The 14845-nt window shown below is 41.6% G+C and overlaps 1 protein-coding gene across 2 annotated transcripts in view; it reads right to left on the reverse strand.

The window, feature by feature from the left end:
• The window catches only part of smc4 (structural maintenance of chromosomes 4), a 73648-nt gene that overhangs the window by 39342 nt on the left and 19461 nt on the right, over nt 1-14845 (reverse strand). For both annotated transcript variants that reach the window (XM_070883577.1, XM_070883576.1), the window contains exons 6-11: nt 10567-10731; nt 9984-10111; nt 9531-9671; nt 5132-5282; nt 3234-3398; nt 282-515 (exon numbers count right to left, since the gene is read on the reverse strand). In XM_070883577.1, coding sequence (XP_070739678.1) covers nt 282-515; nt 3234-3398; nt 5132-5282; nt 9531-9671; nt 9984-10111; nt 10567-10731 — 984 coding nt within the window. The remainder of the gene's footprint in view (nt 1-281; nt 516-3233; nt 3399-5131; nt 5283-9530; nt 9672-9983; nt 10112-10566; nt 10732-14845) is intronic.

Consider the following 14845-nt stretch of genomic DNA (forward strand, 5'->3'; position numbering starts at 1 on the left):
TAGCTTGCCAATGCTCAGGGGCCACGTGGTTCAGTTTGGAAATTTGTTCCTCCTGCGAGTATATGACACTGCTCAACACAAAGTAATCCTATTCAGTATCCTCTAAACATGCAACAGCAATCATTTGCAAACTCATTTGAATTGGGTTTTCATTAACTGGATTATGGGTTGTAACTGTGCAAAATGTTCGTCAATGCCAATAATCATAACTTAATACAAGTTATTCAATACTTGCTAAACTGTACTTGCACCCAAAATACACACAAGCTCACTTATCTCACCTTTTGCAGTTCTTGCTCACTTTGTGGTATTTTGGTTTCCAGTTCTTTAATTGCTGCTTTCCTTTCTTTAAGTGTACCGATAGTATTAACCAGGGCTTCTTTAGCCTGGTTGAGTTGGCCCAAAGCAGATTTGTGGCAACTGAGGTAGATATCTAGTTCTGATTGAGCCACATCCATCTCTGACCTGGTCTCATTTACAGCTTTACTCAACTCCATGAGCTCCTTCTCATTCACCTACAAGAAACAAAATCCACCGTAAGAACATAAACATTATGAATATAATGGTGCAGGGTGGCTGTACAAGTTGACTTTTTGAAATACATTAGAAGTTTAATTTGAACATAGATTTGTCTCCAGTTGAAAGATATTTGTTTAACTGAACAAATTACAGTGGGATGAGGGCAGAGTTGGCTAAAGTAGACTGGAAACAAGGACTAAACGGTGGCACAATTGAGGAACAGTGGAGGACTTTTAAGGAGCTCTTTCATAATGCGCAACAAAAATATATTCCAGTGAAAAAGAAGGGCGGCAAGAGAAGAGATAACCAGCCGTGGATAACCAAGGAAATAAAGGAAAGTATCAAATCAAAGACCAATGCGTATAAGGTGGCCAAGGTTAGTGGGAAACTAGAGGATTGGGAAGATTTTAAGCAACAGCAAAGAATGACTAAGAAAGCAATAAAGAAAGGGAAGATAGATTACGAAGGTAAACTTGCGCAAAACATAAAAACAGATAGTAAAAGCTTTTACAGATATATAAAATGGAAAAGAGTGACTAAAGTAAATGTTGGTCCCTTAGAAGATGAAAAGGGGGATTTAATAATGGGAAATGTGGAAATGGCTGAGACCTTAAACAATTATTTTGCTTCCGTCTTCACAGTGGAAGACACAAAAACCATGCCAAAAATTGCTGGTCATAGGAATGTAGGAAGGGAGGACCTCGAGATGATCACTATCACTAGGGAGGTAGTGCTGGACAGACTAATGGGATTGAAGGTAGACAAGTCCCCTGGTCCTGATGAAATGCATCCCAGGGTATTAAAAGAGATGGCGGAAGTTATAGCAGATGCATTTGTTATAATCTACCAAAATTCTCTGGACTCTGGGGAGGTACCAGCGGATTGGAGAGCAGCTAATGTAACGCCTCTGTTTAAAAAAGGGGGCAGGCAAAAGGCAGGTAACTATAGGCCGGTTAGTTTAACATCTACAGTGGGGAAAATGCTTGAAACTATCATTAAGGAAGAAATAGTGGGACATCTGGATAGGAATAGTGCAATCAAGCAGACGCAGCATGGATTCATGAAAGAGAAATCATGTTTAACTAACTTACTGGAATTCTTTGAGGATATAACAAGCATGGTGGATAGAGGTGTACCGATGGATGTGGTGTATTTAGATTTCCAAAAGGCATTCGATAAGGTGCCACACAAAAGGTTACTGCAGAAGATAAAGGTACGCGGAGTCAGAGGAAATGTATTAGCATGGATAGAGAATTGGCTGGCGAACAGAAAGCAGAGAGTCGGGATAAATGGGTCCTTTTCCGGTTGGAAATCAGTGGTTAGTGGTGTGCCACAGGGATCAGTGCTGGGACCACAACTGTTTACAATATACATAGATGACCTGGAAGAGGGGACAGAGTGTAGTGCAACAAAATTTGCAGATGACACTAAGATTAGTGGGAAAGCGGGTTGTATATAGGACACAGAGAGGCTACAAGGAGATTTGGATAGGTTAAGCGAATGGGCTAAGGTTTGGCAGATGGAATACAATGTCGGAAAGTGTGAGGTCATCCACCTTGGGGAAAAAAAACAGTAAACGGGAATATTATTTGAATGGGGAGAAATTACAACATGCTGTGGTGCAGAGGGACCTGGGAGTCCTTGTGCATGAAACTCTTTTTGGAGTTTATCTGCAAAACAAAACACATTAAACCGTGCCACCCGACCTGGGTGACACACCAGACATTTACAAGGCCCTTTTTTCCCTTTTTTTGGTTTTTTTTCTTCCTTTTTTTGGTTTTTTGTAGTTTGCAGGTGCAGCAGGTAATCAGGAAGGCAAATGAAATGTTGGCCTTCATTGCGAAAGGGATGGAGTACAAAAGCAGGGAGGTGTTGCTGCAACTGTATACGGTATTGGTAAGGCCGCACCTGGAGTACTGCGTGCAGTTTTGGTCACCTTACTTAAGGAAGGATATACTAGCTTTGGAAGGGGTACAGAGACGATTCACTAGGCTGATTCGAGAAATGAGGGGGTTAACTTATGATGATAGATTGAGTAGACTGGGTCTTTACTCCTTGGAGTTCAGAAGGATGAGGGGTGATCTTATAGAAACATTTAAAATCATGAAAGGGATAGACAAGATAGAGGCAGAGAGGTTGTTTCCATTGGTGGGGGAGACTAGAACTAGGGGGCACAGCCTCAAAATACGGAGGAGCCAATCTAAAACCGAGTTGAGAAAGAATTTCTTCTCCCAGAGGGTTGTGAATCTGTGGAATTCTCTGCCCAAGGAAGCAGTTGAGGCTGGTTCATTGAATGTTTTCAAGTCACAGATAGATAGATTTTTAAGCAATAAGGGAATTAAGGGTTACTGGGAGAGGGCGGGTAAGTGGAGCTGAGTCCACGACCAGATCAGCCATGATCTTATTGAATGGCGGAGCAGGCTCGAGGGGCTAGATGGCCTACTCCTGTTCCTAATTCTTATGTTCTTAAATTAAACATATGCTTAAGCATATTCTTATCTTGTACTTCAATGGGGTCTTATATATTGTCATGCCATAGCCAAATAAGATCGGAAAGAACCATCTTCTGAATTAAGATTATTTACTACTGTTCAAACATCGCAAGGATATATTTGCTAACATTAAAATTTAAATCCACGCTTCCACCCCTAAACTTCATATTTTATTTGCATACTTCTCTCCCCTACTGCACAGTAGCTAAACTTATATTTAACCTCCTTCTCTTCTTGCAATCCTCGTGTCTCCTGTTTGAGACTGTCCATCACTTTCCTTAGCTTTTCTTCCTCATTTACTTTATTCTTTTCGAGCTGTTCTTTTCGAGTTGTTGCTTCTCTGATGGTCTTTTCACTATCACCAGGTACATTCTTCAACTCCTCCAGCTAAAAAGAAAATTAAAGAGATGGAAAAGAACAGTTTATAGCATAAATATGCACGACTACAAGTTGGGTATCATAGCCCTGATGACGTATTACTTTATAGCAAAGCATCTAGATTAATAAAGTGTAAAAAGCCGGAAAAGTCTGCACAGATCTCAAAATTAGGGTGCTTACATGGTTTAAGCCTGAAACAAATTGCATTTGCCCAATCTTACGACAGGGAAGCTTGAAGAGATAGATGAAAGTTTGAACGAAAGCAGGGATCGGTGGAAATTTCCCCATTTTTGAGAGCTGATTCCCTTTCTGAATTAAACAGATTGAGGAAAGATTCTATGATTCGAAGATACTATGACACTCCAGTAGGTGAATGACAGCATTAATTATTGGGCATTTGCCTCACTATTTAAGCACAGCAGACTATTTGCTTTCACGCAATTAAAAAAAAATGCTTTCTGCTGAAAAACTTATCACATAGAATATACAACACAGAAACAGGCCATTCAGCCCAACCAATCCATGCTGGCGTTTATGCTCCAGTCGAGCCTCCTTCCATCCTTCCTCATCGAACTCTCCATTCCACTCTTCCTCATATGCTCATCTAATCTCTTCTTAAATGCATCTATACTCCTTGCCTCAAACCACTATCTGTGGTAGAGTTTTCCACATTCCCACCACTCTCTGGGTAAAGTAGTTTCTTCTGAATTCACCTTTCATTTCTTGGTGACTATCTTGTATTGATGACCTCTAGCTTTGCTCTTCACAAGTGGAAACACTTTGTCCTACGCTATCAAAACTCTTCATAATTTTATCAAAACCGTTCATAATTTCAAAGACCTCTATTAGGTCACCCCTCAGCCTTCTCTTTTCAAGAGAAAAAAAACCCAGCTTGATCATCCTTTACAGATAGGTATAACCCTGCATTTCTGGCATCATCCTTGTAAATCTTTTTTGTACCCTCTCTATATCCCTTTTATAATATGGCAACCAGAACTCACTAGTCCAAGCGTGGTCTAATTAAGGTTCGATACAAGTTTAGCATAACTTCTCTACTTTTCAATTCCAAAAGTAGTGATATATATTTTTACTCACAGATCCCTTTGCTCCTCTACCCAATTTAGATTCTTATTTTCCAAGTACTATGTGACCTCCTTATTTTTCTTACCAAAATGTAATACATCACACTTATCCGTGATGGAAGATTTAACTTAGTACTGGCAGAATGGATGTTATGTACAGTCAAATGGTATATTGCAATAGTATTATGGACTTCCCCATGGGAGATTCACTGGTGCATGTCCAATTTCTCCAGATGGACTAAAGCACTGTAGAAGTAAAATCAATGACACCTGGAAATGGGGGAGCATTAACAATTACTTTAAATGTGTCAGCCATATGGAAATTGCACATGCAAAAACCACAAATGGATTATTACTAGAATGATCTCCCCGTGACCATGGTACTTATAAACACTAATAGCTGAAACAGCTTTAACAAACTCGTGGTAAAAGTACACACTGAAGCATGTAAGAGTGCTCATGCTGGTGCCAAACTTCTGATCCATAGGGAAAGGAGTAGATAGATATAGCAAGTGAGCCACAACATACCACTTTACTTACCCAACTGATAAAATCAGTTATGTTTGTGTCTTGTGGAGATGAACAAGTTTCTTGTAACTGACAACAAACAACCTGTGCACCTCGGTCTTAATTTATATGTTTAAGTGATTAAAACGTTACCTTCCCAGTGTCTTTTTGTAGTTGCTTCTGTAGTTTATTCGCTTTACTCTTTGAATGTTTCAGCTTTTCTCGGACTTTGACATCTTGTAAATCAAACTGCGCAAACTTTTCCTTCTTCTCTTCAATGAACTTCGTAATTTTCCCTACATTTCTTTAAAATAACACCACCATTATATGTATGGAACTATCTTCAATTATTTATTAAATAGACTTATAGGTCATATTCGGCACATATATTATCCTAATAACAATCAGGATAGCAATAGTTTTTTCCTTCACTCCTCTCCCCTTCACTTTCATCCCTCACTCCTATCCTGAAAGTGAGTCAAGTGAGGTAGATTCACAATTACAGCAACCCTCAGCCTGCAGTTTGGCTAGTTATTCGATTTCAAAAAGGTATCACAGCTGAACCAGAATTCATCTTCAAACTTCCAGGATAATGGATAGCAATCTGTAGCAGGAACCGTAGCCCATTCCCCCCCCCCGCTCTGCCAGGGTCAATAGCTGCCCAAGCCATGATTAGCTATCAGCATATACCAGAAAATGACTGTCGGTCTTCTCTGGTCTATATGCCTCAGTAACACAATATGCTTTTCCCAACTAATCTTAGTTAAAAAAAAACAGTAACAATAAGAAAGACAACAATAACTTGAATTTATATAGCACCGTTGGCAAAGAAAGCATAACCAGACAAATTAAACAACAAACCAAAAAAGGACCTATTAGGAGGGATGAGGTGAGTTTTAAAGAAGGTATTGAGAGGTGTGGAGGTGGAAAGAAATCCAGATGTTAGGGTCAGGCCGAGCTGCTGATGGTGGGGCAAAAGGAGTGAGGGATACACATGATGCCAGAGTTGAAGAAACTTAGTTTTGGGGTTATAGGAACAGCAGTAGCGCCCCCCCCCCCCCCCCGACCTGCACGAAACCAACATTGGCGGCAGGCAGAATATAAGTATCAGAGCAGCCCCAGGACGCAGTGCGACGCCCCCCCTGACTTGCGTGAAAAACCCTGCTTGCCACCGATGGTGTTAAGTATCAGAGCTAGCCACCGCAGGGAGCGGCACGAGCTGACCCAGGAGTGCGACCATTTCTACAAGGGCGACTGGACCAACGTCACTGGAGTCCAGGCAGCCCACTGGAGCGGCATCCGGGCCCAGCAAGGGGGCGGGGGGTGGGGCTGACGTCCGAGCCCAGCGAGAATGAGAATTTTTAAATTAAGGCTTTGGGGACCAGGAACCAATGTAGATCAGCAAACATGGGATGATGGCTGAAAGGAACGGTGCAGAATAGGATACATACAGCAGAGATTTAGATGAGCTGAATGTTATGGAGGGTGGAGGATAAATTGTTAGTCAGTATTGGAGTAGTTGGGGGAAAAATTCACGTCATTTGTGCCTCCCGTTAGCACCCTCTGGGCGCGGCGGCACAAACGACTCCCACTAAATTTGGCGTGCGTTTATCAGCAGAGGCAACATGCAGTGCCCTGTTCTAGTGTGCCCGGCGATGCCGACGTCATCACTGTGTGCAGCGCCTCGGACCCTAAATTGGGCATCGCCCCCTGAAGCTACGTCGGGCGACGACAGACAGCTTCAGGGGACGCATACTGGGCAGGGAAAAAGTTAAAGGGGAGGTGGCCGGTTATTTGTTAAAAAAAAAAAGTCCGCTTTTCTTGTGCACCCTGTCGCTACTTTGGATGCGGGGTCCGTGCCACAATTGCTCAGCCTGGCACTCTACTTGATTTAGTGCTCCACTTCCTTTCGGGGATGGCAACCCCAATTTCTCATGAGAGGCGAGACTTCTGCACTGGGCACAAAATCTCTCACCTTGCGAATATTACTGTCCCCAAACGGGGTGCACCCAAATTTTTAGCCCGAGAACATCAGTGAGGGTTTCAGCTGTAGAAAGGCCAAGGCAAGCAATGTTACCGAGGTGGAAGTCGGCAGTCTTTTTGATGGAGAGGATAGAGATAGGGTTGGAAGTTCAGCTTGGGTTCAAGTGAGGCAGCATGGTTGCGAAAAATCTGGTTCAGCCCGAAACAATGGCTGGGATGATAATGGAATTGAGGGCGAGGATATGGAGTTTGTTGTGGGCCCCAAAGAAGATGGATTTGTTTAACTGGAGGAAGCGGAGGCTTATCTAGTCTGGATGCCGGGCGAGCAGTCAGACAACATAGAGACAGACAGTGAAGGAGAGATAGAGCGGGTTGTCGTCAGCATACATTTGGAATTGGATGATGCTGCCAAGAGGCAGCATATAGATGAAGTGGAGGGGGAAAAGGATAGAATCTTGAGAGAGTGCAGAGGTCAATTGTGTGGGAGCATTGCTAGAGATTCTCTAGCTAGGATTGGATAAGCAAGAATGGGACCAAATGAGAAGTTCTACTGAGCTGGATAAAGAGGGTAACTGAGCTGGATGGCGTGGTCAGCCACATCTAAAAAGGGGGCAGAAGTCAAGAAGGGATAATGCACCACGGTCATTTGCGTCTTTGATTAGGGCCATTTTTGGAAACCTGACGGGAAAGATTCACACATGGAGTTGAGGGAAAAATGGGCAAGGATTTGGGAGGAGACATGCTCAACGACTTTGGGAAAGGGCAATGTGAGCAAGAACAGAGAAGTTGAGGTTTTATTGTATGTGTGCGCGGGGAGTGGGGGTTTGGAACCATTTAAAATGTCTGCTAGCATGGACGACAAGAATTGATACTGGGTAGTAATGCAGGCTAGTAGGAATGGGTCAAGAGCACAAGGTGGATCTCACGGATAAAATGATCTTCTGGCAGGCATAAAGGGAGATAGAAGAGAAAGATGCTGGTTTAGAGTGGAACATTAGGAAACATTTGGCTTAGTGATCAAAGGCAACTCCAACTGTGCCAACTCCTGCCTTGCTGACTTTCCCACACTGCACCCACTGGGAGCTAATCTCGCCAAATTTCTTCAAATCCCACTCAGTCCACCCAATATTGCCCCTTTGGACTGTGTCAGCCGATCATCATCAACCCTCTCCACATTTCCCTTCAGAATGTCCATTCGCTCGTTAACAAGGCCCTTATTGTGGGCGATTGCATTGACACCCTGGTTTTAACAAACTTGGCTCACGGTTAGCAACACCTTCCTTCTTATTGAAGCCTCCCCATTCTGACTACACTTACCATCATCTTCTCTGCTCAAACCACTGCAGTAGCGTGTGGCCCCTTTTGGCAAATCACACTATGGTCTCTCCCTAAGGTAGGGATGATGTAAATGGTGAGGGATTCAAGGAAGTGGTCAGAGATGGCCTGGTTTATATTAGAGACAATAGGAACAGTAGGAGATAGAAACAATTAGATCCGGTCTGCAGCCACAAGCCAAAATGCACAAGTGTGTGGACACAGATTGAATTCAGGTTTCGCAAGATTAGGAGAGCCAAGTCCTAGTTGTAAACAGAATACAAGGAGATGATGAGAGAATTCCACGTTGAAATCTGAGGTCCTGTGGTAGGCAGGATGGATTCAGCTTGGAATATCAAAATAATATACAATAAAATAGTGGAACAAAAAAAATTCAGAACAGACTTAATGACTGCATTTAACAAGCCAATATAATAAACCAACGATATGTTGAAGCAAAAGCTGCCATTTTATACTTACCTAATATTATCTCATGCCTATAACTAGGGCTAGAACAAGTAGATGGGGAAGGAGAAAACACACATTAAAGTGGCTATACTTTAATGTGAAATTGTTCTGCAGGAAAGCTTGCAGGATTATTCTTCCCGACAAGACATAATCTAATTGTGGTTTAGTAACTACAGAATTAGCAGCTAAAGCCAAACAGAAGGATCCCTGAACTGCTGTCAGTTTGAATTTCCCAAAAACATTTTTGTATAGCTATATGGCTAAAATGTTAATTGAGAGATTTCACTAAAATATCTGTAATTTTAGTTTTCAAATTCACTGGTGATTATGATAGTTTCCAACTTGCCATTTGAAATGTTCTGCCAACAAAGAGAGGTTAGATGGATATTCTGTAGTTCTGCTCAATTTACCTTTAGAGAAGGTGGGGGCAGGGAAAAAACATTACAAAACCTTTCTTCACAAAATTAGAGCCCAATACCTCCAAAAGAAAAGGGCGTAAAAATAAAATGGCCCCTTTTTCAATGCATATTTATGTCCTTAATTTATGTTTTTAATCATCTGGACACTGAATGATCTCTTCATTATCTACAATCACATCCTCAAATGTTTAAAAGTAATTGGGCAAAGAACCTCAGTTGTGGTGTGGCCAAGACAAAAGCGACAAAATGGAGTTACATTCCAACTATAACGAGTTGGACAGCAGCATACCGACAATGATTTTTCCATTTAAAAAATGTCCATCAAAGTATAAAATGAGAGACCACCACCAAAAACAAGTACATCTTACTTTTCAAGATGCTTCAAAGCCTTATTTTTGACTTTTACTTCTTCCACAAATTTGTCACTTTTATCACGCGTATCTTGTGTGTCTTCGTGGATTTTTTGTTTTTGTACTCCCATATCACCTATCCTTTTCTGCACATCATGGCTGAGGGGGAAAAACATATTTCTATTAGAGTCTAGATTCAGCTCAGCCAGAAATCGGACTTTCCAAAAGAACAGTTGTATGCATTTTTAAGAGCAAAAACACTTAATTTGATTGGTGAAATGAAATAAAGGCGCCCAAATTAAGAAATTACATGCACACACCTATCAGTTTTGTGGGAATTTAAAAAAAAAGTAATTGCAAATAACCATTTCAATCAGTACGTCTAGATCTTGTTAAATTGTTTTAAAAATGTAGACGAGGCAATATTAAATAAAATCAAAGCAATCCTTTGCAGCAGAAAAATTTACATACATGTAATACTGCAAGACACAATTCCTTTTCTTCACAATCTCATTTTCCAAGGCAAGAAACTCATTTGCATGATTTTTTTCTCCTTCCAATGCATCCTTTTCTTTTTCTACCATTTTAACCCTATTAAGCTAAAATAAGAACAGTTTAACAAGTTTGTATTTTTCACAATGAAATTCAAATCACTAATGTACAGAACAAACGGTTTTTGAATGCACACTACCGTATGGAGGGTTGAAATAAGTTATTTCAACATCTCTGAACCAATCCAAATTAGTTTCATCCAAGATTTTCATAGAAGGGTATTTTTATACATTTATCCATGCTTTATAACAATTACAGAAGCAGGTTTATTATCCATTAGTGATAAACTGCTATGCTTAAATCTCCACTTTATATCTTTGAACCAAATATTTTGCTACCAGGAAGTTTCCAAGAATCACTGAAAATCCAACAAAAACAAACTTCAGTACTATAAATCCCTGAAAACCAACTTGCTAGCACTAGTTAACTTAAGTGATAATAGCCAACGTTACATTTAGGAATACAACATTTGATTATTTACTCAAAACAGCTTCAAATTTACCTTTTCTCCTCTCTGTTCATTCAAAATCTCAACTCTGCGACAGAGGACCTGTATTGGTTCTTTCAGTCGTTCTGATCCAATTATGTCTTCTAGATATTCTAGCATACCCTCACTGTGCTCATTTTGGCCTTTTGGTTTCATCATGGCAATTTGCTCCACTTCACCCTGAAGATACACCAAAACATGCAGACAGTGGCATTAATTATTTGGTAACATTCATTAAGGTTATTTAAGTTTATACTTCAGAAACAGCTGCAATATTAAACTGTAAATATAGTGCACTGCTACGTCTCGCAGTGAGCAATGTTAAGGAAATAGGTGACAAAAGCGACAAAATGGAGTTACATTCCAACTGGAACTGGGACTGAAATAAAACCACTATTTTGTACATTAAATCAAAGATTGAGCATAAAAAGCCATTACAGTGTAATCTTCAGCTATTTAATCATTGCTTCTAGATAGGACCATAAAATAAAATGATAGTATTTTATAATCTGTGAAATCCACATCAATGAATTGCTGAAACACTCAGCACTAAATAGACTTAAACACTAATGGATTGTCACATTTTGGGAGATCTTTTTTTGTCTTCACTTAGATTTTTTTTTTTGAATGGAGGTATGTTTATATGGGCTGGATTTTCCAGTGCTTTCTACCTGTTTTTCACCTCGGAGGGGCGGCAATGAGCTCTTCTGAACGGGCGGTCATTTTACAGTACCCTGCCGGGGTTTTTGGGGCCGGATTTACGGGAGCGCGGAATAGTACTACCCGGAAGAGGCGAGCTGGTGTGCAGTGCCTCTGACTGAAACACCGGCTCGCTTTTTGACTCCCCCCCCCCCCCCCCTCCCGCGACCCGCAGTGCGTCCTGCTGGGACCACCTGTGAAAATGGGCAATCCGATCTCTACCAGCTGCAGAGAGGCAATGTCCACCTCAGGTAAGTAAGTGTGATTGTTTTTTTGCGATTTATGTTGTGGTGGCGTGGGCTATGTATTGGGAATGATTTTGGGGTTCTTTTCCCTATTTTTTTCCTCTCCCCTGGCCTCGGAGCACTCCTGGGCTGGATGTTTAGCTTGGGATTTTTGCCAGCTCAGCCGGCCTAGTGCCCCAAGGTGTTCAATGCCTCCCTTAGCACTCCGCCCCACAATCAGGGCCCAGCTGCCCAATTTTGCTTACTAAGGTGCAAACTTTACTACCCTGCCGCCATTACCGCCCAGAAATCAGCAAAGACGAAAATCCAGACCAAAGTGTTCAAAAACGAATTAACTTTCACTGGCTTCAAAGGAAAAGGCAATTTTGAAAATATGTATTAAAACCAGACATAGTCATGGGTAACAATTTCAAATCAGGAAAAATCAGGCTAATTTTCAACTTGCCACCCAGGCATAAAATTGGCCCTGCAGATCTGCCACCTGTTTACAGGAACCTACTATTGCAAATATACCCCATTCTCAAGTGACCCAGCAACCACACCTCAAGGGGATTTAATGTTTCTTCCTATTGAGCATTGCATAAAACCAATTTCAAAAGGCAATAGCAGGCTTGATTAACAGCTGTTCTGAACAACCACTTGATTTGGAGGGGGGCAGGAGTGGGTGGAGGGCCAAGACATGGAGAATAGAAGACCCATATTTTGGCAGTCGGGTACTGCAAAGCTGTAAAACCAAGATTGAAACCAAAAGTTTAACTTGGGCTAGACTCAGGAGAATGCAGGAAGCTTTTGAAATGTATTTGTTCTTGGGAAGTGTGAAACACCAGCAAGGCAGCATTTCCATCCGAGACAAGCCAAACCAAGAAGTGGTGCCAGATTCCCTCCCCAAAGGATATTAGTGAACCAGTTTGATTTTGTTCCTGCTGGTAGCCCACAAATTACCAATTGTAAAAAGAAATTCACAACTTGCCATGTTGGGATTTGAACTCAATTGCTAGTCCAGTACCATAACCAGTGGCAACTGTGCCCTTCCTTTATTTAATTCAAGCAATATGCCCCATTGATGTGCAGAAACAGTGTTCATTGCTTTTGTATTACATGAAGACAAGTTGTACCGACTGAATAGTGGAGTCTGATCTTTACAGTTGCTCCATATGTTCACTTCCTTAACATAGAATCATAGAAATTTACAGCACAGGAAGCCATTTGGCCCATCATGTCCCTGTCAGCCAACGAAAAGCTATCTAGCCTAATCCCATTTTCCAGCTCTTGGACCGTAGCCTTGTAGGTTATGGTACTTCAAAGTGCATATCCAAGTACTTTTTAAATACTATGAGGCTTTCTGCCTCTACCACCCTTTCAAGCAGTGAGGTCCAGACCTATTCCACTCTGAGTAAAAACATTTCTCCTCAAATCCCCTCTAAACCTTCCACCAATTACTTTAAATCTAGCTCGCCTGGTTATTGACCCCTCTGCTAAGTAGAATCCACTCCATCAAGGCCCTCAATTAGGCCCCCCCTCAGCCTCCTCTGTTCCAAAGAAAACAATCCCAGCCTATCCAATCTTTCTTCATAACTAAAATTCTCCAGTCCAGGCAACATCCTCGCAAATCTCCTCTGTACCCTCTCTGGTGCAATAAACATCGTTCCTGTAATGTGGTGACCAGAACTGCTCACAGTACTCTAGCTGTGGCCTAACTAGTGTTTTATACAGTTCAAGCATATCCTCCCTGCTCTTATATTCTACGCCTAAGCTAATAAAGGCAAGTATGGCCTTCTTAACCACCTTATCTACCTGTCCTGTTACCTTTAGGGATCTGAGGACATGCATTCCAAATTCCCTCTATTCCTCTACACTTCAGCATCCTACCACTGAATTGTGTATTCCCTTACCTTGTTAGCCCTCCCCAAAAGTATGACCTCACACTTCTCCGGATTGAATTCCATTTGCCACTGTTCTGCCCACCCGACCAGTCCATTGATATCTTCCTGCAGTCTAGAGCTTTCCTCTTCGTTATCAACCACATGGCCAATTTTTGTATTATCTGCAAACTTCTTAATCATATCTCCTACATGCAAGTCCAAATAATTGATATATACTATAAAAAGCAAGGGACCTAGTCACAAAAACAAACAACCAGTACCCTTTGCTTCCTGCCTCTGAGCCAATTTTGGATCTAACTTGCCACTTTGCCTTGGATCCCATGGGCTTTTACTTTCGTGATCAGTCTGCCATGCAGGACCTTATTCAAAGCCTTGCTAAAATCCATATAGACTACATCAAATGCATTACCCTCATCAACCCTCCTCCAAAAATGTAATCAAGTTAGTCAGACACAGCCTTCCCATAACAAATCCATATGCTGAGTCGTTGATTAATCCATGTCTTTCTAAATGAAGATGTACCCTGTTCCTCAGAAATTTTCCAGTAATTTTCCCACCACCGAGGTTAGGTTGACTGGCCTGTAATTACAAAGAAAAGAGAGAGTCGCAAACGGATATAGACTAAGTGAGTGGATAGCAAGGTGGCAGATAAGAGTATAATGTAGGGAAATGTGGGGTTATTCACTTTGGTAGAAAGAATAGAAAAACAGCAATTTTTTTTTTTTAATTAAAAACAGCGAGAAACTTTTACATTTTGGTGTTCAGAGAGATTTGGGTGTCCTCGTGCAAGAAACACAGAAAGTTAGCCTGCAGGCACAGCAAGCAATAAGGAAAATGGCATGTTGTCCTTTATTGCAAGGGGGTTAGAGTACAAGAGTAAGGAAGTCTTGCTACAATTGTACAGGACCTTGGTGAGACCACACCTGGAGTACTGTGCAAAGTTTTGGTCTCCTTATCTAAAGGAAGGATATACTTGCCTTGGAGGCGGTGCAACGAACGTTCACTAGATTGATTCCTGGGATGAGAGGGTTGTCTTTATGATGAGCGATTGTGTAGAATGGGCCTATACTCTCGAGTGTAGAAGAATGAGAGGTGATCTCATTGAAACATACAAGATCTGAGGGGGATTGACAGGGTAGATGCTGAGAGGATGTTTCCCCTGGCTGGAGAGTCTAGAACTAGGGGGCAGTTCTCAGGATAAGGGGTACGCCATTTAAAACAGACGAGGAGAAATTTCTACCCTCAGAGGGTTGTGGATCTTTGGAATTCTCTACCCCAGAGAGCTGTGGATGCCGAGTCTTTGAATATATTCAAAGCTGAGATAGATTGATTTTGGGATTCATGGGGAATCAAGGGATATGGGGATCGGGCTGGAAAGTGGAGTTGAGATTGAAGATCAACCATGATCTTATTGAATGGCATAGCAGGCTCGAGGGGCCGTACGGCCTACTCCTGCTCCTATTTCTT

The sequence above is a fragment of the Pristiophorus japonicus genome, chromosome 6, assembly GCF_044704955.1.
Source record: "Pristiophorus japonicus isolate sPriJap1 chromosome 6, sPriJap1.hap1, whole genome shotgun sequence".
Classification (NCBI taxonomy): domain Eukaryota; kingdom Metazoa; phylum Chordata; class Chondrichthyes; family Pristiophoridae; genus Pristiophorus; species Pristiophorus japonicus.